General features: G+C 40.8%; 1 protein-coding gene and 3 long non-coding RNA genes across 6 annotated transcripts; 2 read left to right on the forward strand and 2 right to left on the reverse strand.

Annotated features, from left to right (window-relative positions):
- The first annotated feature begins 4,727 nt into the window (after positions 1-4,727).
- LOC115578607 (uncharacterized) lies at positions 4,728-7,256 on the forward strand. The gene is made up of 3 exons (XR_003983489.1): positions 4,728-5,297; positions 6,208-6,358; positions 6,539-7,256. It is a non-coding gene; the product is annotated as an uncharacterized LOC115578607 (long non-coding RNA).
- On the reverse strand, positions 6,456-8,755 carry LOC115578608 (uncharacterized). Its single transcript, XR_003983490.1, has 3 exons — positions 8,346-8,755; positions 7,557-7,692; positions 6,456-6,858 (listed from the first exon to the last, which is right to left on the reverse strand). It is a non-coding gene; the product is annotated as an uncharacterized LOC115578608 (long non-coding RNA).
- Positions 8,756-9,336: 581 nt separating this feature from the next.
- Positions 9,337-9,959, reverse strand: LOC115578609 (uncharacterized). Its single transcript, XR_003983491.1, has 2 exons — positions 9,691-9,959; positions 9,337-9,558 (listed from the first exon to the last, which is right to left on the reverse strand). It is a non-coding gene; the product is annotated as an uncharacterized LOC115578609 (long non-coding RNA).
- A 151-nt stretch (positions 9,960-10,110) lies between these two features.
- Positions 10,111-26,271, forward strand: LOC115578588 (major histocompatibility complex class I-related gene protein-like). Of its 3 annotated transcripts, none has more exons than XM_030411629.1 (8): positions 10,111-10,426; positions 10,562-10,600; positions 10,878-11,147; positions 24,153-24,431; positions 24,570-24,872; positions 25,162-25,263; positions 25,643-25,741; positions 26,185-26,271. In XM_030411629.1, exons 1-8 carry the CDS (start codon positions 10,366-10,368, stop codon positions 26,214-26,216), a joined length of 1,185 nt encoding a protein of 394 aa, XP_030267489.1. In that variant the 5' UTR covers positions 10,111-10,365; the 3' UTR covers positions 26,217-26,271. The 3 variants fall into 3 exon arrangements, with proteins under 3 accessions (XP_030267489.1, XP_030267490.1, XP_030267491.1); XM_030411630.1 differs by having other exon boundaries at positions 10,112-10,426; positions 25,667-25,741; XM_030411631.1 differs by lacking the exon at positions 10,562-10,600 and having other exon boundaries at positions 10,112-10,426.
- The last annotated feature ends 540 nt before the right edge of the window (positions 26,272-26,811 follow it).

Raw genomic sequence — 26,811 nt, forward strand, 5'->3', positions numbered from 1 at the left:
GTTGGTAGTGGAACAAACGGTTGTATTAAGCAGCTGGTCAGATCAGGTGCTGCCTCCCAAACAGGCCACATTCTGTTCCTCCAACATCCAACCTTCACTATATCTCAGAAGAGAGACGCACTGGCTCAAACTCCATATTCTCCAACAATGACAACATGACTCAGGTAAGCACATTTCCACAGAGTATTCTGTGGAAGGTTAAATAATCACAGACAGGAAGTTTGTTTCTGCAGAACTGGCACAGAACAACGTGGTTACCACATGTACTGTTGAACCTGTTCTCCTCCATCGAGCTTCATTAAATACTTCAGTGTAAGCAATCACGTCTCCTGAATCTCCTTCCTCACCTGGTTAATCAGATGAACAGAAGTTCATCAACAATCAATACACTGTAAAATGTGCCAACAGTTGGTTTCACAGTATTCATGTTGAATGATGTTTGGACCATCATTGAACTGCAGTGGGTATCAGACTGGTCCACTACAAATGTACTGAGCCCTCTGACAGGAGACACTATTCTCTAACCCTGACCTCAACATCTTTAAGCTGCCTTTAAATCCTTCACTCAGCCAAACAGACAACAAACAGCAGAAACTCTGCAGTGTGACCGATGATATCTACACTGGAACTGCTCAATTGAAACTACTTTGATCGATTCAGTCCTTAATTTATTCAGGGAAGGTTGATTGAGGGCAAGCTCTCTTTTCCAATGACAAATCACTGTTTAAGCTGAGTGACTGAAATCCTCGTCATCCTATTCAAAGGCTGCAACAGGCGAATTCATCGAACCGGGGTGAAGTTAGTTTCAGGTTGGATATTCAGTGGATATTCACTCGAGTCCAGCAGTGACTTTACTGAGGTTCACCTAGTGTGAGCAGCAGGAGGACGGTCAGCTCACCTGATTTAGGGACCGTCTTTAAATTACTTAGCAAAAATATATTAATACAAAATAACTGCATGTGTCATGTGACCCAGTGACTCCAATCCAGCAGCAGATTATATCAGTAAACTAGATGAATAAGACACAGCTCTTTTTACTGTATTTTAGTGCTTCCTCTATTATATATGAATATTAATATGCAGAAATTACAATTTTTTTCTCAACAGCTTTCCAGTCATGTGACCCACTGATTTCTGAAACAGATTCTGTTTCCATAAAAAACATATGATAATAAAGAAAATAATGGTAAAAAGGTTCTCTAATGCTCAAGAGGTTAACATATTTTCAAGCAGCAACTTTTACACTATTTTGTTTTATGTCTTAGTTTCTGATTCTGAAATTCTGAAAAGAGTTTTTTTTTTTTTTTTTAAATCTAACCAGTAGTCACCATTTAAAGGGTTATTTTTCTAAATGTTCTTATGGGGGGCATAGTCCCGGACCCCCTAGTGTTGCTAGGTTACGACTCAGAGCACCACTGCTCCAAAACAATCTAGGGGAAACACTGCAATATATTCATAAATCACAATTACATTCAGACTGCAGAACACTGAACTAAAGGCATTTGCAAATATCTAAAGAAATGAGACGATCTAGTTCAAGAGCACGCTGTAAGTCATTCCACTTCTGAGGGCCATAGACCTGAAAAGCAGTCTTCCCCAATTCGGTCCTTACAGTGGGAATGTTTAAAATCAAGGCCACTTGTGAAAGAGTGTGCAAGTTACAAGTTCTAAAAGAGATTAAACCTGTAAGATAGACAGGTAAAACATGCAGCAGGGCCTTTTTAGATAAAAATCATGCAGTGCTGTTCCCTCCTTACAGATAAAGATGGCCATCCAATTTTGCCATAAAGAACACAGTGATGAGTTCTGAACCCATCACCTGTAATAAAAGTGCAGAATGATAGACTGCATCAAGGGGCTTCAAAGTTGACAGAGCAGCATGCATGTAGATGAAATCAGCATAATCTAGAACAGGTAAAAAAGTGGCCTGGACAAGTTTTTTTCAACAATTTAAAGTAAAACAAGCTTTGTTGCGATACTATTTGCAATTCCAATACTTAAATCCTTAATATAAGTAGTAAATTAATGGGGCCGAAAATGGATCCTTGAGGAACCCCTTTTAATACACTTACAAAATCTGTCTGATAATGTTTGAACCAATTATGGGTTTCCTGTCAAAACCAATGGTTTCAAGGCGCTTTAAAAGTAACGAGTGGTCCACTGTGTCAAATGCCTTAAATGGGTCAACAAAAAGAGCAGCACAGACCAGTTCATTATCGAAAGCACGGACAATATCATTGACAACTATAGCTGTTGCTGTTGTGTGTATTAAAGTAGATAAAAAACATTTTCAATTGACTATTAACAAGTCTTTCTAATAGTTTAAGCCAAACAAGGCAGTTTAGAGACTTTCCACAAAGTTGGAATAATTCCAGTTATTAAAGTTGAATTAAAAATATGCGCAAAGCATCAGTTATAACGAGCAGCTAGTAGTAAAAGTTGTGTATCCAACTGATCAGCACCAGTAGACTTTAAGGACCAATGCCACACTGGGCTTCAAATACTCTGTGACCAAAGAAGGGGAAGTTTGTTGCACAATCCAAATCTCATGATTCATCATCTTATCACTCATCTTTTTCAATGTGCTTCCCCATGACAGCACCTGAGAAAGATTGTGTTTGAGTCTACCGAACCATGAAGCCAGAGATCTTAATCCTCACCCCCACTGATGCACAGAGCGATGTTTGCTGTTTATTCAAGATATATTGATATTGAACATGTCATTTGTCCAAATTTCTACAAACTTGACACTGCACTTCTGTCAGTCCTCAGCAAAAAACCTGCCAAGAGTGAAGTAGATGATGTGAATAACATATAGCCTACATACAGACAGACAGACAGACAGACATACAGAGATTGGTGGCTCTACAGTTAGATGAACGTAATGTAACAAACATGGCTATGGTTGATGCACACCACAGTCAAACTAGCATGTTGCATTAGGAAATGTTGTCTGCACTTCGTTTGCTATTCTCCTGCAACAGCTTGCTGATAGTTTTAGCAAGGGGTAGACAACCATGATCTCTGTTCTTCTTTTTTTTTTACATGTATAGCTGAGGTGATTCAACATGGCAGACTCTCATGACTGCTGTCCAATGTGCTGATCCTGGAGCTGTCCGGGGAACCCGTCATCAACAGTATGTGTTGAGTAAGTGTTCCAGATCAGATGACGACCTCTGTCAGTCTCACATCAGCTGTTTATATTAGTGTTAAACTGCTTGACCTCATTCGACTGGGCACTAGTGTTACACCCTGTTCAGCAACGTCAGTACATTCCAGATGTTCAGCCAGATAACAGGTCAGAAGGACGCAGACTTTTCACTGGAGATTTAATTTGTTCATCATTACTGATTTCAGTCTCTTTCTCTGTCTCAGGTGTCCACATTTTACAGAGTACCAGTCTATAGTGTAAAGAAAAGCTTTAACATGAACGCCTTTTCATTCAACTTTTATTTAAATCCTTCAGGGAAAGCCTTCATATTGAGTGATCTCAAGAGCACAAACACAAAAAAACAAGTGCAAAAATGTGATAACAAACAAAAACAACAAACATGATCACAGAGTTAATAAACAGAATGGGTACATTAAAATGATAACAGATAAGAAGCAATATGAGAGAATACAAATAGATAGGGAAAAAAAGTGCTGAAAATGATCAGAAACTGCATCAAATGAACATGAAAAACCACAAAATAAAACAGAAAGTGCTTAAAAGATACACGATAAACAACCATACAGGACAGCACGCAGTTAAAAACAGCTACACTCAAATGCAGAGTAGTTTTTAATCATTGTCCTAAACTCAACTATAGGTAAAACTGCATCAAGTTTAAATGTACATTGTAAAATGTTCCAAGTTAAAGGTGCCATCCAACTTTTTCATACAGAATACAATGATGAATGGAATAACAGTCACCAGTCATGAATCTGAGAGCAGAGTGATAAACCGAGTCCAGTGAAGTAAGAGGCATGTCTTTAGAGAATATCATGAATTTGTTTTTGTTTGCATTGAGGACTAATTTCAGTTTAAAAAGAGAATCTTGCAGTTTGTCAAAAGCAGCAAAAGTATCATCAGCATAGAGATGGCCCTAACTGTAACCCAGAAATTATATTACTGTCAGTGAACTCATTTAAATATTGTATATAATGACTGTGAAGAACTTAATATCTAAATGTTATTATCTTAATTAGAGACAAACACATGTAAAGGAACAATATTAAGCAACATTGATTACAATCATTTAAATTCTTACAATTAAATCAAGCAGACATATTTCTAAAAGTCATGTTGAGACAACTTAAGTGCTTCATCTGGAGACGATGGTCCACCTCCTCATGAAGCTCCTCTCCATCTTTCCTCCAGACGAGTGAGGCTCTGTGAGGGTAGAAACCTGTAGCGAGGCAGCTGACTGGAGAGGAGGGAGTCTTCTGGAGGAGAGACACTGAGGGAAGATCTGGAGAGAGATCAATGAAACTATTTCTAGTTTTAACAGAGTATCTACAGTGGACGTCAATGTCTGCACATTATGGCCCTCATTTATCAAACGTGCGTACGACCATTTCCACGCAAACTTCGGCATTTATCAATTTGGACGTGAGCGGAGCTACGATCAGATCTCACGTCAGGTCTGAGATCGTGTACACAAATTTGAGTCTGTGGATTTGCGGTGCAGCGCAGCAAAACCTGTCAGAGTCTGAAAATAACAAACCTCAGCGGTCATTAAAGGAGACATATTATGCAAAACTCACTTTTTCGTTGCTTTAGTGTGTGTATTTGCATATCTGGAGTGCCTCCCCACCCCTTAAGAATGATTTTTGACCACTAAGTCAATGTTTTGTAAACGGACGCAGTCAGAAAATGTGTCTCTAAAGGAGCCAGTTGGATTTCACCCGCGCTGTTACGTAACAGAGCGGGTGATTTGAATACTCCCACCCTCATGCTGGATATCTCCTCCCACATTACGCCGGCTACCTGAACGATGATCCGCCATTTTCTCGCCTCACTCGTACGCGACAGCCTGACCGCTACCATGTACAACCCGAAAGCCAAGCACTCCTGCTATGTCATGAGATGCATGGATACTCATGTTTCCCGTCATCGCTTCCCTACCAAAGAGGATATCAGAGCGAAGTGGCTAAATTTTATTTTTCAGGGAAACGTCCCAGCTTCAGTGAGCAAAAGTGTTTTTGTCTGTGCCAGTCACTTCACGCCGGACTGTTTCAGCAACCAGGGTCAGTATAAAGCTGGACTGGCAACGAGATTGTTCCTAGAAGATGGATCCATACCCACTGTCCGTGTAAGTATTTAAAAAAAACAGTTTCGTTTGTGTTACTTTGGCCGTTTAGCACATGAGCTAACGCTAACCGTTGATGTTGATATGAGGCTGAACTAACGTTAAGTTGCAACGTTGGGCTTACTTGTCATATGATTCACTGTAATGTTAATCAGCAGTCTTTTAAAACATGGCACTGAATTGAGAAAATGAATTAGGATATTCATATATGATCGCTTCTAATCGGCCGGTGAACAACTGCTCGGCCGTGAACATGCTAGCTAGCTAGCTGGCTAGCATGTTCAAGGCCGAGCAGCTAGCTAGCTAGCTCACCGTCCGCGAACAACTTCTCCGACGTGAATACGCATGGGAGACCGTCTCCTCCACATGCTCACGGCCGCGCAGACGGTATGAAATGGTCTCAGTTGTTCACGGACGGTGGGCTGCGTTAATTTATTATCATGTTGTGCTAAAGGAGGCTAAAGACTTCCTTTGTGTTAGTATTCATGTAACTACGTGTGTAGAGTTAGCTGCTGGCATGAGAGACCCGATCTGAGAGTACCAAAACGTTACCTGCAGTAAAGCAATCACTACTTAGTTTTGGAGTCGGATACAGGGGTTCCCTGCCTGCTGTGCTACGATTAACGTTAGTTATATGCAGACACGGACACAGAAAAGTTGCTTCGCAAATGTGTACGTTTTTGCTCACTTACTAAAATCTAATGTGAAATGAGGGATGTGCATGGGTTTGTGATTTGCCAGATTCTTCCTCATCAAATTGATTTTTTAATCATCATCAGAGGACATTTGAGTCCTGCATTTTTCTAAATACAGCTATTTATTTGAAAATAAATCACCATTTTCTGAATATTTTTTGCAATGTGTACAATGTGCTCGCATTCTTATTTAGCATTGTATTATTTTTCCGCCCAAGACTATACCTGGCAGCCCTGCACTTCAATGAAAATACAGACCGTCCACAGGCAACAACCTCAGCTGGTGAGCCACTGTTCAGGCTTCATTTCCAAAGTGGAAGAAAGGAGGAGAATACACAGCAAAGCCAGTGAAGGAGCAACCAACCTTTTGTAAGTTTTAAACCTTTTTATTGAAATCACACAGAAAAATGAAACAGACATTAAAAAATACTTGTAAAATAAATAAAATATAATTAACCAGTGTCTATGGCTTTTTCTAGTTTTGTTTTTAATAAATATACGATAAAACACGATAAAGTACGCACAATATTTCACTTTTTCTAATTGCAGATTAGGTGGATGACATCTTGGACCTGGTGTTTGAGAAGGTTTTTCAGGACCCTGGTTCATACGCAGATGAGGTTTTGAAGATCTCCGTTCCTGAGGTGCTCTCTGCGCAGTTAGAAACGCTGGACAAGAAGGAGGTGATGGACCACTATGTGACAAGGTTCAGTCAAGGGCCGGTCTGAACCCCACGTAGATGCCTCGAGTGCCGGGGAACTCCATCCGTATACGCAGCACCACACAGCTGGGCAGTGCCACAAACTCTTCAGCCCAGAAAGCCCCAACACCAGCTCTCAAAGCTCCTATATGCCAAGTATCTGTAACGGCTGAACAGAGTGGATATATTTAGTTATACATTTATATTTAGACATAGTTTTTGATTTACCTTATATTTTTTTGTAAATATTTATATTACCTACTGTTTAACAACAGGCAATAAAAACTACTTGTACATTCAGTAACTTTTTGAATAGTTGTGTGTTGTTTGCTGTACTTGTATTTATAAAATTATATAAGCTGTTTTCTGTACTTTCAGTGTTTGACATGTAGACATAAGAATTATGATCATCAAGAGACAGGTTCGTAGGAGTGGGATGAGTATCCAAAAGTACAAAACATAAATTCCTGCACAATATCTAATTTGTATTTCCACCATTTATGAGCAGCAAGATTGTCATAGACCTAGGTGTAGATGTTGCTAATAAACTGTGTTCTTGCAAATTGATTTTTTTGCAGAAATGTATCTTTCCTAGTGTTTGATATGTAACATTTTAACAATTGTCAAACTGCCTTTCAAAAAGAAAAATAAGCAATGTAACAAAGTGGAAAATTGAATTTATTTCATTACTCATATTTTTATTACAGTAACAGAATTTATACCGTATATTACCAAATAATAGCCGGGTCTCAGTTAAACGCCTGTCCAAAACAAAGGCCTCGTCTGTTAAGTGGTTGGAACAAACAAATAAACGCCCGGCTATTATTTGATATTTTACGGTATGCAAAAAAAAAAAAAAACACTTACTGTTCTATTCCCCTCAGACGTAAAGGCTCTGTAGATATTTAGTGCATTCTGAAGTGAGAATGCACACTGGTACGAGGCCAGGGTGGTCTGCCATGCAGGAACGTGAGTTTTGAAGCTGATTTAGTCTTCTTATAACCTGTAAATGTGAAAGGTTAAGTGACGTTTGATGACTGATAATGACTGAATAGTTACATTTTCATTCAACAAGCAGACATTCTCAGGCGCTGAATGCATTGTTATGCATCTAAACATAAGTACACACCTAAACCAGAGGGGAAAAAGGGAACATATCAGTTTAACGGTTTTTTTATTTGAATATGTTGTTAGCAATAACGACTGGTCAGCATGTGCAACGATGTAACGTTATTAATTGGAATGAGTGCATTATGTTGAAATGCAGTACAAACGGATAAACAGACATTACTATGGGGGATACGGAGCTGGCAGACAGTCGCCCCAGCCCGCACACACGTGAAAAGTGTATGGCTGTGAGTTAGATGTCGGACAAAATAATGACGTAACAGTTAACATTATTATGGCGTAGCTGAGAATAAAAGTGCTACATTCCCACTCGTAGCTGCCGAAAAAACATTGCGGACTTGTGAAATTTACTCGTGTAACGGGAATAGCATGCTACTTATGTTTACTCAACACATATCTAGATTTTTATAAGCAGTGAGTTACACATAGAGCGGTCAGCGGTCGACCGTATTTAGTCAGCGACCGTATTTACCGACGTACAAACATACACATTTTTAAGAAAAAAGTAAAATAAAGATCATAACTCACCATTCAGAAACGTCTTGTTGCAGTCTACATTGAGCAACTTATTCGCTAGCTCCTTCTTGTTCAGGGTCTGACTCTGGTTCAAACATTTAAGGTTGGACAGCAGAGTTTCCTCCTGCAGCCATGTTTCTCCCAGGGTTCACGCTCAGTTGTTGTCATGGTAGCATGAGCGTGCCGGCGTCGTCACACCTCCCGGAAGAAGTGGGTGGATTACCTGTGTCTCATTTGCATTTAAAGAGACAGGCACTCAAAACCGACTGTTCTGAACAGGGCTGTTGTGGCAGGGTTATTGAACAGTTATGAACTGCTATTGTGCTTTATCCTTATGGTATTTTGACCAAAGCATGTCACAGACATTTCATTAGGACACCAGGGAACTAGATTAACTTGTAGAAATAGGGTATAATATGACTCCTTTAAGCAAAAGCAGTCACATATTTAGATCAGATCAAAACGGATTCTTAAAACGAATAAAAACATTTTTTTTTTAAAGGCCGACGTTTTTACTGATACCACTTTTGTTATATAAAAAAATGATAGGCTAAATAACCTAACGTGACAACTAATTAACAAAATACCTAATAACCCCGCTACAGAGCAGGAACGCAGATTCAATAACACACGCACACGGGTCACAGTGGAGCTGCTTCAGGTTGCTGAAGGGCAGGTGGCTCTGTCTCAGACCAGCAGGGGGAACGCTGCTGTATACCCCAGAGAAGTGTGCGATATTATTTTGCCCTGTTCAGTTTTGCACAACATTGCATTAGTGAATGGAGCCTTTGATGTGCCGGCGCAGTCAGATGAGCCAATGGAACCGTGGCCAGCACAGCCTCCACTGGGGGCTATACGGAGGAGACAGGACCTCATTAATCGCCTTTAAAACGTAAAGTATACCTTAAACTCTTGCAAATGCTCTGCAGGATTTAATCAGTATGTGAAGTATTGGTGGAATTGGCTAAAGGCATAATAAACACAGAAAATGGACAACATTTAGTCATTTTTACACTTTATTAAGGCTTTTGTAGAGTTTCATTAATTTCTTTTAATGTGTTATTTGTTGCCTCAAGTGCGCCGACAACTGAGGCCAATAAACTGCATATTTCTGTGTGTCTGTCCAGGACCTCTGCTGTGATGATGTTTGGTCTGGGAGCAGCACCGGGGCCAGAGGCCACGCGCTCTGGGGAGGAGACCTCGCTGACATGATGCTGGTGCCTGGCTGTGAAGCATTTAAAAATACAATCAAAATGTATACCCATGTAACATGTGTAAGCCTAATTATGTGTAGGAAATGTGAACAGTCAGAGTTTGATAGATTTTACAATGCAAGCAAAAGGGGGTTGTTAGTTACCATTCTGCTCTGGCTCTGACGCGACTGCGTCTGCGTCACCTCAGCCGGAGTCCGTTCCTCTGGCAACGCTGTTGACTGCCTCCGTTATTCTCTTCCATACAGCGTTTTTATGAGCTCCTTTAATTCCATTTTTCAGACTACCAAAAAGCACATCTTTGTTTTGCTCCACCTCAGATGTCAGGATGCCGATCTCCATCTCGAAAAAAAAGTTTATTTTCTTGCCAGTGTTTCTTCTCTCCATGTTTGACCTCAGTGGGTGAGGCCTCCGAACCAGGAATATTTAAGGGCGTAACATGTTAATGACGATCGAATTCAGCCGCCGCATTTATCAAGACCCGCTCATTAGTACGCTCAGATTGGTCAGATACGAATGTTTCATAAATCACACGTGTGTCCTGTCGTACGACCAATTCTGCGCTCAGATCTGCACCTGTTTTCACGCAAGATTGATAAATGAGGGCCAATGTGTTCCAGAATGTGTTTTCTAATGTGGAGTGTATAAGTGAGGAAATGATTCAGTGTCGGTCAGGTTTCAGAATGTAGGGGAGGAGTCAGAGAGAAACTTAAAATCTGCTTCTGGAACAGGAAACCCAGGAAATCTCAGGATGAACAGACTCAGAGTTTTCAGCTTATCTTTCTGAAATATGGGTCCTACCCACATGGCTTTATCTAAACATGATGAGAACATTGTTTTTGTTGCTTTTGTTGCTTTTCTGCTTTCACGGTTCATCAACAGGTAAGATCACAGATTGTTTCATTACTCTTTATAATGTGTGATGTGTGAGCAGTTTAAGGGATTTATTTATTTAAACAACCCTGTGTTGTGAAATGCTAAAACATAATGACCCTTTTTCTTTGTGTCTACTTACAGAACGCTGCTTTCCACTCAGCTCTGCGTATTTCTTTACATGTAAAACAAAGTCATTCTAAAATACATTACAGTAAACAAGTTGTTCTCAGAAGGACAATAACCAGAAAAGGTGGCAAACAAAGTTTGTTTGTTTTGTTTGTTAAGCATAAAAATTCAGTCAATGAAGATCTTTCTCTTCTGATTAAAATGTCCTACACAAAACTACACAGTGCTCCTTCAAACACACCTACTATATATTGAATACATCATATTTGTGATGATTGATGATGATGTGTGTATATCTATACTGAATTTATAAACCTTGTTTGTCCTGCAGTCAAACACTCCCTGAAGTTTGTCTTGACTGGATCTACTGGACTCCAAAACGTACCAGAATTCATGGCAGCTGTACTGGTTGATGACGTTCTGGTTGGTTACTGCGACACCAACAGAAAGATTGTAGAACCAAAACAGGACTGGGTGAAGAAATTATTTGAAGACGAACCTGAGCACTTGGAGATGTTCACTCGGCAGTGTGTTGAGGAGACTTCAATCTTCTTCAAAAACACTATGGGCAATTTGAAGAGGCAATACAACCAAAGTGAAGGTAAGTATTGTGAGGGAAATTCTCAAATGTCCCTTATTATGTTGATATGTTGTTCTTACATATGAAATCTAATCTTGATCATGGGGCGGCAAAAGCTCATTCACTTGTCTTGGAGACTTGATGGTCGCCGGTTCAGGTCCCACTCGGAGAGAAAAAAAAAAAAAAGTATGATGTGGACTGGCAGTTGGAGAATGCTAGTTCACTTCCTGGGCATTGCCGAGGTGCCCTTGAGCACGGCACGACCCCTAACACGGCTCGTTGGGATTATAATAGTCTGTAAAAATAAGATAAAAGAATTAGCAAAATAGATACAATATTATAATGTGTAAAGTAAAATCTTATGTGGTTGCAGAGTATGAATGGATGTATTCATGTATTGTACATGTTCTAATATGCTGTGAAAATTAACAGGGAAATTAGTTAAGGAGTTCATCCTAAAGGGGACTGGTGAGGGCTCTTCTGTGTATATGTGTTCTGAAAATAGGTTAATGTATGACACACAACAATGATTAAAATGTGTAACAAGTTGTGTGTGTTGCATGAGGCGCATGTGGAGATGATTGGAATGGTGCTTTGAATGAAGTCATGTGCAATCCTGTGACTATGCCACAGTAATGAGTATTTGTTTCTGCGACTATAAAGGATGAGGAGAGACCGCCTCTCTGGTGGGAGAAATCAACAGGGTGACCCTGAAGGTGTCAGCAGGAATGATCGTGTGCTGCCTAACGGTGAAAACGTACACGGTATCTCCCACCAAAAGGCTTGTTGCTCGGGTGAACTCCATACAAACCGGCTGGCCACTGTTCAAAGAATCTATTGGGTCAGTTGTTCGGGTGAATTCCATAAAAACTAACGGGCTGTTGTGGACGGAAAGTTTTGTGCATAGGATAAAGCTTTGGAGTGGAGAAGTGATTGAGGAGACACAAGGTGTTGGTTGAATCATTTTGACGGAGCGTTGGCTCCACCTAGTGGGTGAAGGTAGTGTCGTCTTTCGGAGGAAAGGGGTATTGTCTCGATCTGGTGGCCGCTCTGGGGTTAACATTAACATTAACAGTTTGTGTAATAACTCTCTGCCTCCATCGCCTGGACAGAGAACCAAAGCGTTTTTTTTTGTTTTTTTTTTGTTTGTTTTTTTAAATTAGACTAATTAGATGCAAACATTGGCTCATCAAATAATTTGGTGATTACCTGTAGATTAAAACTTTTAGTTGAATAAAATCAGACGCCACCAAAGAAAATACGTAAATAAATTTGGAAATAAGACGATATAAAGTTTGTTTTGCTGTGTTGTGAAGAACTCATATATCTATTGTTACATGCTCCCTGTCTGCTGGCCAGGATGTGTCACCATGGCTGGTGATTAGCTTGCCTGCCAGGTGATAGCAGTCTGGCTGATCAGGAAGAGTCAATAAGAGGGGGTAGGGCACTAGGCTCTGGTCTCTCTCTCACCTTGCTCACTGCATGCCAGTGGACCAGCAGCGCTGTCAGTCAGCCAGGAGGCTGGCTGAGGGATTATGCCTTTGATTTTTGTTATTCTGATGGGTACGGTAGTTCAGTTTTCGTGGCTTTATTTCAATTAAGATTAGTTGCTTTGTTGATTTAGGGTAGAGGGTTAACCCCCAGTTCCGACGGCCCTGGTGGGTTGGTCTGGGAGTCTGCTCTTCTTTTGTTTATTTTGGCCGGCCCATCAGTTTGTTTACTTGGTTTGATGATTGAGTTAATGAAATTCACCTTCCTTTAAATCATGATTTGTTGTTCTGTCTTATGTTAGACCTAACTTAAAGGGGGTCGTAACATACATTGGGGGCTTGTCCAAACAAAAGGTGGATTTGGCTTAGTGGCAGTAAACCTTGAACTTTGTTTGGTTCCTTTGTTGTAGTGGTTGTCACAAGGCAGTGTTTTCTCACTGAGGCTGTAGTAAGTTGCCATGTAAAGCAGCAGTTTGTGCAGTCGGGTTCTGCTACCTTTGATGATGGAGTTTGTGTTAGATAAGTTTGTTGATGCTCCTACGCATGAAGTATTTGACCTATGTACAAAAGATAATCTGCTATTAATTGCTGACCATTATGAGATAGCTGTGACAAAACAATCCAGGAAGCATAACATTAAAGCAGAGTTGTATGCTGTCTTAGTTGATAAGGGTCTCTTTCCGCACGTTGAGAGTACTCCTTTTTTTTTTTTTTTTGGAATTCACTTTTTATTGGCTTTTATCAAGAAAACATACGTACGTACACACACACACACACACACACACACACACACACACACCTTACCACAAGTCAAAACCATGCCCCAACAGAGCGTCTACACAAACAATCAAAGACACAGAGGGAGTCCGACAGAGACAGTAAACATACTTACACCTAAACAAATGCATGTAAATGCAAACTGGTGACAGGAGTTTATGGGTAGGGTGCAACCCACCACTGTATCAAGATGCTGCAATATAGGGGCCCCATATTTTCATGTATAACTCTTCCTTATCTTGCAACCTATAACAAAGTCGTTCGTAGGAAGCAATCTTGGCCATTTCATCGAACCATTCCTTCACCAATATAACTTCTTTTGATTTCCAGTGTCGCAACACTATCCTGCATCCAGTATTAAGTGCTGTTCTACACCATACTATCTGGTCGACAGTTAGTCCACTTCCCTTCGGTAACACGCCTAATAGACAAAGCAGCGGATGTTGTACCAGAGTGGAAGACATCACAGTGTTAATGAAGTAGATAATCTTAGACCATAGTAATTCTATCCTGGGACATGAATACAACATATGAACAAAAGTACCACGAGAAGCATCACATCTCCAACACAGGTCTGAATTTCTAAGTCCTAACCGTGCCATTTTACATGGAGTCCAATAAGTTCTATTGAGAATTTTATAGCTAATCAAACGGGTCTGCATTTCCCTTGATACTTTAAACCATGATTCAATAATTTGCACCCATGTTTCACCGGATATCTCTTCCCCTATATCCCTCTCCCAGCGTCTTTTAAGGCCTTTATAACTGGGTGACTGAGACCCCCTTAGAAGGTTGTAAAAGCATGATGTTTTCCTTTTGAAGTGCCCCTCCAGTTCCAGTCTGGTTTGTATTTCAGTTCTTAATGTGAGCGGTAATTTTTTAAGGTATGACAAAATACAACTCCGTAATTGAAGATATTTCCAAAAATCCTTGTTTGAGATTTTGTACTTTCCTCTTAATTGTTCAAAAGAAAGAAACTGGTCTCTATCAAATAAATCCCCAATATAAACAATTCCAAACTTAACCCAACCAGCCCATGAGGATGTTTTTTTTACCTATCCTGAGGCTTTTATTGTGCCAAAGAGATGTTTTGTTTGTAAATTAGAATTTAAGCCCATGATTTTATGCGAGGCTTGCCATGTCTCTTGTGAGAAGGCAAGGATTGGGTTATCATAGGGGATCACATCGTTAGTTTGAGTAATAAAGGCCTGGGTTGGGTAGGGGTATGTGAGTTCCTTCTCTATAGATACCCACACAGGCGCTTGGTCAGCTGACATGTATAATTTCGATAATTGTTTGAGACAGAAAGCATAGTGATACCAAGCTATGTGGGGGAGGCCAAGTCCTCCATCCTCAATAGCGGCATACAGTTTTGTCTGGTTTATATATGGTTTTTTGCCCACCCATAAAAAGCTATATACGGCCTCATTATATTTCAATAGCGCATTGTGTGGCATGCTTAACGGTAGCATATTACTTATGTAATTAATTTTGAGAACTATTATCATCTTTCAAATATTAATTTTACCTAGAAGTGACAGTCCCAATTTTGTCCAGTTTTGTAACATAAGCTCTATTTTCTGAATTAAAGGGAGAAGATTGATTGTCATAATATTATCCAGGCGTGGAGTGATCTTTATACCCAAATATGTCAGGCCAGATGGCTGCCATGAAAACTGCCATCCCTGCCTGATGCTAGGTGGACAGACTCTCGACAGGGGCATCGCTTCAGACTTTGACCAGTTTATTTTATAACCAGAGACACCTGAAAATGAGTTGATCAGAGTGAGGATATGAGGTATAGTTGTTGATGGGCACCTGCACAGTAACAAAATATCATCCGCGTACAGAAGCAGTTTGTGCTCCTTGCTGCCAGCCTTAATGCCCATTATATTATTATTTCGCCTAATAGCAATTGCTAATGGCTCATGAACCAGAGCAAATATTAAGGGGGACAGGGGGCAACCCTGCCTTGTCCCTCTATGAAGCTGAAAAGGGGGAGACCTCCTGCCATTTGTTACTACAGATGCCTTGGGATTGTAGCATAATAATCTAACCCAGTTAATAAAAGAAGAACCAATACCAAATTTTTCTAACGACTGAAATAGGAACGCCCACTCCACCCTGTCGAATGCTTTTTCAGCATCCAGCGAAAAAGCTACTGTTATGTCTGTTTCATTTCCAGCTTGCCACATGAGGTGAAGCAACCTGCGTAAATTATCAGATGAAGTCCTATTCTTAATAAAACCGACCTGGTCCGGGTGAATGAGTTTTGGTAAAAAAACCTCCAACCTAGATGCTAAAATCTTGGCAAGCAACTTAGCATCGGCATTGATCAGTGATACAGGGTGGTAGTTGCCACATTGCTGTGGATCTCTGTCTTTTTTATGTATTAAAGTTATTAAAGCCATCTGCATACTATCTGGAAGAGAGCCTTTCTCTAAGGCCTCCTTATAAACTCTATGGAGTTTTGGGGCAAGAATATCTGAAAAAACTTTATAAAATTCAGCTGGGAGGCCATCCTCCCCAGGAGATTTCCCACCCTGCAGGTCCTGTATAGCCTTTTTAACTTCTTCCAATGTAATGTCTGCTCCCATTCGGTCCTGTTCCTCCTGTGATAGAGTTGGGCAATTTACAGTGGATAGAATAGAACTAATATCTTGAGTATTAGGGTTGTCTGATTTATAAAGACTTTGATAAAATGTGGCAAACATAGCATTTATGTCCATGTCATCTGTTTTCAAGTCACCGCCATGATTCTGCACCCCAGATATAATTGATTGAGCATACTGCTGCTTTGCTCTCTGTGCAAGAAATCTCCCTGTTCTCTCCCCTTGTTCATAATATTTTTGTTTAGTTCTGAATAATGTATATTCGACTTTCTTCTGTAATATAGAGTTGTATTCGACTTTTAATTTATTTAGTTCAAGAAGAATGGAATGGTCAGATTGAGTGGAATGCACATTTTCCATTTTTTTAATGTCAACCTCCAGTTCCTGGAGACGTTGAACCGATCTCTTCTTCAAATATGAACAATGCTGGATGAGTCGGCCTCTAATCACAGCCTTAAAAGCATCCCACTCCACTGCTGGATTTGACACTGAGCCTTCATTATTCAACCAATAATCCAGTATCTCGCTTTTAATAAATTCTACTGAATGCTCATCTCTGAGCAGGGATGAGTTAAATCGCCACCTAGTGGACCGACACTTGGGTAACTGGCCTAAACATAGTGCCATCCCCACCGGTGCATGATCGGATATTAAGATAGTACCTATTGTTGTTTGTTCAGTGATAGAGAGCAATGATCTTGAAATCAGAAAATAATCTATTCTTGAATAAGATGTATGAGGATGGGAATAAAAAGTAAATTCTTTGTCTGAAGGGTGACTGAATCTAGCTCCTCCTCCATTGTATCAATTGCTTTTTGTGCCTGTGAGGGCCGAGTGACACCCCATTTGTACATTTATCAACCTTAGGATCCCTAACTTTGTTAAAGTCCCCGCCTAATACTATATATGAATTTCCAAACTGTGTAATTGCATTGCTAATATCTACAAAGAAACCTGGCAGGTCTGCTGTTGGAGCATATATGTTCATCATGGATAGCTTTGGATGCTGAACTTTTTGGTATTAGGTGTACTAATACCAAAAAGTTCAGCATCCAAAGCTATCCATCTCCCTTCTTCATCTGATTGTTGTTTAACTATTTTGATGTTAAAATTCTTCCGAATTAAAATGGCAACCCCCCTCTGACTAGAAGACCCGGCACTGTAAAGAACTCTCTAAATCCAGTCCCTTTGCAGTAATAACGAATCCTTCTTCTCCAAATGAGTCTCTTGTAGGAAGACCAGATCTGGATTTTTCTGTTTAAGATACAAGAGAATCTTCCTCCTTTTGATGGCTGAGTTTGCACCCTTAACATTCAGTGATGTCAGTCTAACCAGTTCCCCCATAATTTGTTATCAGATGTATAATGAGACTAATACTTAATCTTATGTACCCACTGCTTACCAAAGAATACCTATAGGTCTCCTGTCCTGTTAGAACTCCCCCTTGTGAAAGGACTGAACGTACATAAAACTCCACACTTACAAAAAACACCCTAACGCAACATATATAAAAGACAACAGTGAGCGAAAGCAGAACTTAAGGCTCTCCAACTCTAACTAAACTACGATGAAAGGGGCACCTGGCCTGCCCCGGCTCCCCTCCACCCCACTCTCCAATCTTTTTTCCCTTTATCACATAGATGTATTTTCATATATGACCCATAATAACTATTAGCCACAGCTGAACATTTTATGTCTTCCAGGAGGTAAATTAAATGAAATAAAAAACAACAAAAACAAAACAAAACAAAAAAAAACATCAGGCCACAAAGGGCACATTCATTATAGAAACTCTGCCCATACATGTGTATATAGGCTACTCAGAACAAAAACAAAAAACAAAAAAAAAAGGACCTTGTAGCCTTTTCTGGAGACAGATGTGGAAATAACAGCTATGAGTCCAGTTTTTTGTAATAAACATCCAGGAGGATAACTAATCAACATACCTATATTGGTCTTCATGAATTTCAACCCGACACACAGTCCTATATTCCGGTGTTCAGCCCTGCGTTGTGAGGACGGCAGCTGCTGCATCTGGCGAGGTGAAGGTGTGGGACCTGTTGTTCGCCGAGACTTTCAGAGTCGCGGGATACAGCTTGGAGTATGACATCCCGCGCTCTTGGAGCCGTTTCTTCACCATGTCAAACTTCCTACGTTGCTGAAGCACATCCTGAGAAAGATCCTGAAAAAAGGAGATCCTGTTGCTTGCCACTCGACTCTCCTCTTCTCCCGGCCGCTCGAAGAACTGCCTCTCTTGCGCTGAATCTCAGAAACCGAGCCAGGACATGACGGCTGCGACTGTCGTCTCGCATCGGGCCGACACGATGGACCCGCTCCAGTTCAAATCCCGCATCCACGTCTAGCTCCAGTCCTTCAGCCAACAAATGAAGCATGAAGCCTCTTAAATCCTGCTTTTCTGTGTTCTCAGGTATGCCTGCCACACGCACATTATTCCGCCTGCTTGCATCTTCTATGTACGTAATTTTATCCTGGAGCTTTTTTAAGTTTGATATGGCGGAGTCTATGCTAGCCCCTCGGCTGTTGCTAGCGTCCTCGAGATCAGAGATCCTAGTTTAAGCCTCCGTCACTCGCGCCCCCAGCTGTTCCACAATGGTTTGTAGCTTCTCCAGGCCTGTTTTCATACTACTCACATCAGCTGCAATCCCGTGCAGCAGGTTTTTGATGCCAGCAAGCTCGGACGCTGTGTTGTCGGGTGTGGTCGGTCTCAGGTCTTGCGCCTCCATCTTGTTCTCCGCCGCACTCTTTTTGGATTGCTTCGATGAATGAGGAAGGTTTTGCCTCGGGTCTTGTGACATATTTATTGGTCGCCCTCTCCAAAACTATCTGGCAAGGTTTAGTTGACATATGAAGGCTATAACATGGGGGTAGGTAAGCCGAGTAGAGCAGAGCCGAGAGCTAAGCAGCCATGTTGGCGCCGTGCCTCACCGGAAGTCCCCACGTTGAGAGTACTCCTAAAAATCCCGAGCAGTCAGGTCAATTTGTGGATGATGCGGTCAGACTTAAAGAGTTGGAGGTTGAGCTGCAGCGGCTGTCCTTAAGGGAGAAAGAGCTTCAGCTGCAGAATGACCTGGAGATTAAAAAGCTTGAGTTTCGCATGCGTGAGTTAGAGCTTGGTGTGGCATCTCAAGCTGCCAAAAAGTCCACAGATTTTGATGTAAGCGAAAACATCCGCTTAGTTCCTCCCTTTAATGAGAAGGAAGTCGACCAATATTTTGTCTTGTTTGAACGGGTGGCTTCTACGCTGAACTGGCCGAAAAAAAAAAAAATGTGGACCCTGTTGTTACAGAGTGTCTTGACTGGTAAAGCGCAGAAAGTGTACTTGTTACTTCCGGCGATGACTGTCAAGATTTTGACAAAGTAAAAGCTTCGGTTCTTAAGGCTTATGAATTGGTACCGGAAGCTTATCGCCAGAAGTTCCATAAATTGAGGAAGCCCGAAAACCAGACATATATGGAATTTGCTCGGGAGAAAGAGACTTTGTTTGATCGATGGTGCACAGCTACTGAGACAGAAAATTTTGAGCAGTTAAAATAGTTGGTGCTGATGGAAGAGTTTAAAGACTGTCTGCCAGAGAATGTATCAACGTACCTAAGTGGACATAAAACTGTTGATGTATTCAAAGCTGCTGTTTTAGTGGATGAATATGTTCTAACACACAGGGCTGTGCTTGGTAAACCTGCGGTCGATGGGAGGAAATGGACTGTAGCACCTGATGGTAAATCTGAGAGGCACCATGAGAAAGGGACAGATGAGGTATTGTGCTACTACTGTAAAAACACGGGTCATATTGTGGCAAGATGTCCAGTGTTAAAAAAACGAAATACAAAACCAGTAGCTTTGGTCAACAAACTGGAACAAGAGCGGGATGTACCTGTGGAGTCTGGGTCCTATGACTTGGGTAGTTTTGGTCCATTTGTCATGGATGGGGTTGTTTCATTTCCAGGGGGCCGTGTTTATAGGGGCCGCTATAAAAATCCTGCGGGACACTGCAGCTAGCCATTCTTTTATTCTGGAGGAAGTTTTGCCTTTCAGTCACAAGTCCGCTATTGTTTCAAATGTCCCTGTTAAAGATTTCGGCATGAATGATATAGGGGTGCCTCTACATACAGTCTCTGTGGAGTCAGCTCTGGTGTCACCTACAATTACCTTGCCACCCCAGATGAAGAGTATCTCCAAGCTTGGGAGGAGGAAAAGGAGGGTCTGACTGAAACCCTTACAACCAAACACATCTACCTTGGCGAGCAGGGTGCAGCTGCACACTGTCTCTTAACATCAGAAGAACTCCAATGGTACGCGTCATCAAGCACAGCGGAACATCACATCACCCTGGCAATTGGAGTGGGTCACGAGGCAAAGTCACTGGGCCCGATGATCATAAAAGTAATCAGTAAGTCTGAAGAACTGATCAAAGCTGTACTTCTCCCGAAAGAAGTGGCCATCATGATGTGCAAAGGGCATGCCAAAGGATCCTCAGATGTAGTAAGAGGAAACGAAGCAGCGGACGCTGCTGCCAAAAAGGCTGGAGGATACAAAGGATAAATGATGGCTGTCATAGCCACACATTTACCAGAACTGACAGAGAATGACATCAAAAACATGCAAGAGGAAGCTGGAGTCTTTGAGAAAAACGAGTGGATCAAGAAAGGGGCCACACAGAAGGAGGGACTATGGAGATCTCATGATGGACGAATCGTCACTGCTTCGAAATTGTGCTAGCTACTCCTGGAGCAAGCTCATGGGCCAGCACATGAGAGCAAAAAGACCACGTTGAAAAGCATAGACATTCTACGGTGGCATCCATTTATGACTGACATGGTGAACAACTATGTGGCTGAGACAACCCCAAACCGGTCTACAAATGCCCAATGGGCAAATTCCCTGTCCCAGATGCCCCATTCAAAGACATCACCATCGACTACACTGACATAGGCGCAGACAATAGAGTGCAGGGTTTAAGATACCTTCTGGTGATGATTGACAGATAAACCAAATGGGTCAAAGCAATTCCCTGCTGAAAGAAGATGCCAAAACGGTTGTCAAATGGCTGAAAAATGAACTTGCCTGCTGCCGCCCTTGTGGGGAGATGGAGAGACACAGAGCATGGCACCCATTTTTACAGCCACTCTTCTGTGGTCTCCAGAAAACTATTGCTTGCCATGTAGTGTAACTCTAATAATAATTCTCCCTCTTTAATGGTACGATGCCTTTTGATGCTATAGGTATCCCGCATGCCCCTCTTAGATTACATGAATGTTACTGGTGTTGAATTTGAAATAAATACACACAACTCTGTCCTATTGAAGCTCCGGCAAAAACTAATACTAAAAATCTGTTACAGTCTTTTACCAATTTAACTTGAGTTTTCCTATTTCCTATTTTTATTTTTTCGTTTATACTGGGCTTAATGATGGAAATAACGAACAAAATGCATGGATAAAATAAAATAAAATAATAAACATAACACTAACATTTACCCATTCACCACTTTGAATTTACATAATATTTTCTTATGTCTTTTCCATTGCTTAAACTAATTTTGTTTGTAGATTTGCTTGTCACTTTCTGTATTTACACATGCTCATTTCCAATTCTGAGATTAGATATGGTTGACCAGGTACCGTTCTTACTGAGCCTGCCCAAGGGGGTTTACCTCCATAAGTTCTTTTGCCTATTTAAGTTGTTCAACTTAATTGTGACATTTTCATTTTACCTTTTTATTTTCTATTTTCATTAATTGCTTGATGTTTTTCTTTTGCTGTTGGTGTGGGAAATACAGAAGAAAAACAAATATGAAATGAATAGAAAAGAGAAAAAAAAGAAATGTATACCTTCTCATATATCCTCAATCAAGTTTTGCTTCGCTAGGTCAATATGTCTCCATTTATTTTGATTTTTGTTAGATTTTTATGAAGGTGTGTGATATTGATGATTAAGGTTTTATGATTGATCATTATGACTTACGAATTATGGTTATGATTAAGATTTACGATTTGTGATTAATGATTATGATTTATGATCTTTGTGGTTATTAACTTTGGTGATTATGATTGTGCAGTTCTTTCTCTCCCCTTAGCAATTCACACCTAGTTGGTGTGAAAGGAGGGACTGTTAGGATTTATACATTTTCATTATGCCCCTCTGTGCCCCACGACCCCTCAGTATGACCTCTATAAAATCTTATGTGGTTGCAGAGTATGAATGGATGTATTCATGTATTGTACATGTTCTAATATGCTGTGAAAATTAACAGGGAAATTAGTTAAGTAGTTCATCCTAAAGGGGATTGGTGAGGGCTCTTCTGTGTATATGTGTTCTGAAAATAGGTTAATGTATGACACACAACAATGATTAAAGTGTGTAGGAAGTTGTATGTGTTTCATGAGGCGGATGTGGAGATGATTGGAATGGTGCTTTGAGTGAAGTCATGTGCAATCCTGTGACTATGCCACAGTAATGAGTATTTGTTTCTGCGACTATAAAGGATGAGGAGATACCGCCTCTCTTCAGTCATCATCTATGTGCTGCTGATGTGTGACGTGTGATAAAGAAAAATTGTGTCAAACTTGGTGTTTTGACCAACTCTCGTGCACTCGACAAGTGACTGATTTTCCGTTGACCCATTTTTTTCTGCTTTACTGCTCAGCATATAGTAAACTGACCCTGAACAGGAACTCAAGATAATAATGGCACCAGCATAACATCTGTTTGCCAACAGTGACCCATCTGGGTAGTTGCTACATGCCAGTCATGACCCAGCAGCATGTCAGACTGTCGGGACAATCCAAGAACATTTGAAATTAACATACTAAGCTTCCATTAAGCCAATAAAAGTTGTTATTGGAATATGTAATCACAACCACTTCATTTGGTGCACCTGTTTCTTACCCTAACATTTTCATGAGGTTGTGGTTGTCTGACATCATAAAACAACAATAGTGGCACAATAGCGTATACTATATAGTGCAACTTTCTCCCTTGCCCTGGGGGTAGCACTTCTTGGCCCTCATTTATCAAACGAACGTACGGCAGGAAAACCGTGCGTACAACCATTTCCACGCAAGTGTCGGCATTTATCAACTTGGACGTAAGCGAAAGCTACGATCAGATCTCACATCAGGTCTGAGCTCATGTAAGCAAATCTGAGTCTGTGGATTTCGGTGCAGCACAGGAAAATATTTATATTTAGAACAGACAAAAACGGACTCTTAAAATGAATAAAACAAAATAAAAACAATTTGTAAAAAAAAGAAAAAAGAAAAAGCCCACCACTTTTTTGTAAAATAAAATATGATAGGCTTAATAGCCTAACATGACAACTAATTAACGGAATACCTAATAACTCCGCTGGTAAACCTGCTACAGAGCAGGAACGCAGATTTAATAGTGCGCACACATGCACACGGGTCACAGTGGAGCTGCTTCAGGTTACTGAAGGGCAGGTGGTTCTGTCTCGGACCAGCAGGGGGAACACTGCTGTATACCTCAGAGAAAGTGTGCGATATTATTTTGGCCTGTTCAGTTTTGCACAACATTGCATAGTAAATGGAGTGCCTTTGATGTGCCGGCGCTGCCAGGATGCCGATCTCCATCTCGGAAAAGTTTATTTTCTTGCCTGTGTTCTCTCCATGTTTGACCTCAGTGGGTGAGGCCTCCGAACCAGGAATATTTAAGGGCATAACATGTTAATGACGATCGAATTCAGCCGCCGCATTTGTCAAGATCCGATCCTTCATACTCTGGAATTGGTCAGATACGAATGTTTCATAAATCACACGTGTGTCCTGACGTAAGACCAATTCAGCGCTCAGATCTGCACCCGTTTTCACGCAAGATTGATAAATGAGGTCCCTTGAGTTTGTGTGACCTTTTGTTACGGTCAACCATTTTTCTGACTTTGAGGTCAGAAGTTGAATGTTTCAACTTAGAAATCCTGACCTTTGCATTAGCCATTTAGACATGTTTAACCAACATCAGAATGTGGAAGAAAGGTGATGTATGTGACTTTTGTTATGTTCATACGACAAATGACAAAGTAGGAAAGTGTCTTCCATCAGTTTCCACTGAAGATTTCATCTCTACATAATTTCTGATTTCAGTCTCTGTTTCTTTCTCTGTCTCTGTCTCAGGTGTTCACATTTTACAGAGGATAAGTGGCTGTGAGTGGAATAATGAGACCGGAGAGGTTATTGGTTTTAATCAGTATGGTTATGATGGAGAAGACTTCCTATCATTCGACCTGAAGACAGAGACATGGAATGCTTCAAAACCACAGGCTGTCCTCACCAAACTGATATGGGATGCTGACAAAGATAAAATGAAGTTCAATCAGTATATCCTCACAGTAATTTTTCCTGAGTGGCTGAAGAAATATGTGGATTATGGGAGGAGCTTTCTGCTGAGAACAGGTAGAATCACCTGACCTGATGTAGTTTAATGGGCAGAATCATGTTCATACAGTCTGCACAGACTGAACTGCTGTTGTGTTTTCACTCCAGTCAGTCTGACTGTTAAAGCTAAGAATAGTTTGATTGATCTCTCTTCAGAGCTTCCCTTAGTGTCTCTCCTCCAGAAGACTCCCTCCTCTCCAGTCAGCTGCCTCGCTACAGGTTTCTACCCTCACAGAGCCTCACTCGTCTGGAGGAAAGATGGAGAGGAGCTTCATGAGGAGGTGGACCACGGAGAGATCCTCCCCAACCACGATGGAACCTTCCAGATGAGTGTTGACCTGAACCTTTCATCAGTCACACCTGAAGACTGGACGAGGTACGACTGTGTGTTTCAGCTCTTTGGTGTGAAGGAGGAAATCATCACCAAAGTGGAGGAAGATCGGATCAGAACCAACTGGGGTAAGAGTGAGATCAGAGGGTGCTGAAGGGGAGTGCATGGGAACAACAACAACAGTAATAATAAACTAATTAACTGTTTTAATTTGTTCTGACCTGCTTCATCTGCACTTTGTTTTTAATGCTGGATAGATAGATAGATAGATAGATAGATAGATAGATAGATAGATAGATTAAAACAGGTAATAACATGATGAATACTGTATGTGTGATGAAGAGTTGGATGGATTTACATCTGTTCTAACTGCACATGTTGTTTTCTTTTCTCTCTCTTTTCTTTTCTGCTGAACAGAGGAGCCCGGTGAAGTCACCGTCCTGATTATTGTCATACTGGTTCTTATTGCTGTCGTCCTGATCACTGCTATTGGATTTATTGTTTACAGAAAGACGAGAGGTGAGTAACATTTAATAGCACCAACATCTGCAGCAGCTAACAGCAGCAGTGGAAGGCTCAGAGTACATACATCTGATTTATGTGTCAGTTTATATGAGAGAGATCCAGTGAGGAAAATAAGACAAAAGAGGTTCTGAAATTTTAAACTGTGACAAGTGAAATGATTCATCTTGTACAACACGTAAGTCCATCTTATTTTTACTCTCCCGTCTCTGATCTTTCCCAGATCAAAATGTTCTTGTTAAGTGCTGCTGCAGTTCCAACCATTTAGAAGCTTTAACGAGTCAGTGCTCAAACGTTTTCTCAGAGACTAGCCTACTCATACATCATTTTAGTATTACTAGCTGTAAGGCACATTTTATTTTATGTCATGTGGCAGCTCAGCTCAATACTTCCTCTCCAGGTGAACATGGCTCTGAAGAAGAAAAGAAAAGGATGGAAGAGGAGGGAGCAAGAACCAGCACTGAACCACATACAGGTACATTACTGGATGTTACTGTGTGACTATGAAGTAAATAAGACACAGAACATCATCTATATGATCAGGTTGGACCACTTGTTTTGTGTTATTTATTGTTGCGTTACAAGTAATAGAATGAATGGCAGGTATGTTCATAATACACCACATATGTATTTCTGTATGTCGAGGTTGATCTATTCATTATGGATTCAATGAATACAACAATAGTTGTGCTCGGGTTAGACAGTCAAAGTGAGGTCTGTTGTGTGTTTCAAACAAACAGATGCACAAATGAGCAGATTGTGTTTGTTTTTAATTAGCAGTTTGATGATGGACAAACATGTTGCATCATTTCTAAGTCGGTTCATCAATTTCCCAGTTTAGTTTCCTGCCCACCCTGCTGAGAGCTGAGATGTTCTGTGCAGGAAAAGAGAAGTAACAGAATGTTTCTGACCTTTCAGCTGCTGTCAACAGACTGAATCCAGAAACATGACTGACAAACACACCGCCCTGCTCACAGAGACGTCATGAGGAACAACAGATACAACGACAAGACAACAAAAGTATTCACTCCTCTACAGCTGCTTTAATTCAGTTTAAAGTACATTTCATTTTCTGGTGTTCAAATCATAAATAAATACAAAACAAATGTCGACTCTGATAATAATAATCCAAAGAATTTGCTGCTGATGTTTTGATAACTTCTTAATATAAAAATGATCAAACTTTATTTTGCTTATATTTATTTAATCTGTGACAGCAGCTGGTGTTGAAATCACAAACAAGTATGTTAAACCTGGTTTATCCACCTTATTCCTGACTTCGTGAGATTACCCATGGTTCATAGCGATATTCGGTTATGCTCTTCGGGTTGAACTGGCTGACCTCGGTGTTTACATTAACATAGCTGTCATGCTCGCTCTAAAACCGGCTTTTAACACAAAGAAAGCGACAGAATGGATAAAAATCGGCGGTGGATACACAGTACAGATGTTTTAATAAGTCGTGAGGACAGTTCTCACAGTGCCTCACCTGTCAGTTCTCACGGAGTAGGCAGATGACATGAAGCATTAGCACGGCATTAGCCC

This window comes from Sparus aurata, chromosome 3, assembly GCF_900880675.1.
Source record: "Sparus aurata chromosome 3, fSpaAur1.1, whole genome shotgun sequence".
In the NCBI taxonomy this organism is placed as follows: Eukaryota; Metazoa; Chordata; class Actinopteri; order Spariformes; family Sparidae; genus Sparus; species Sparus aurata.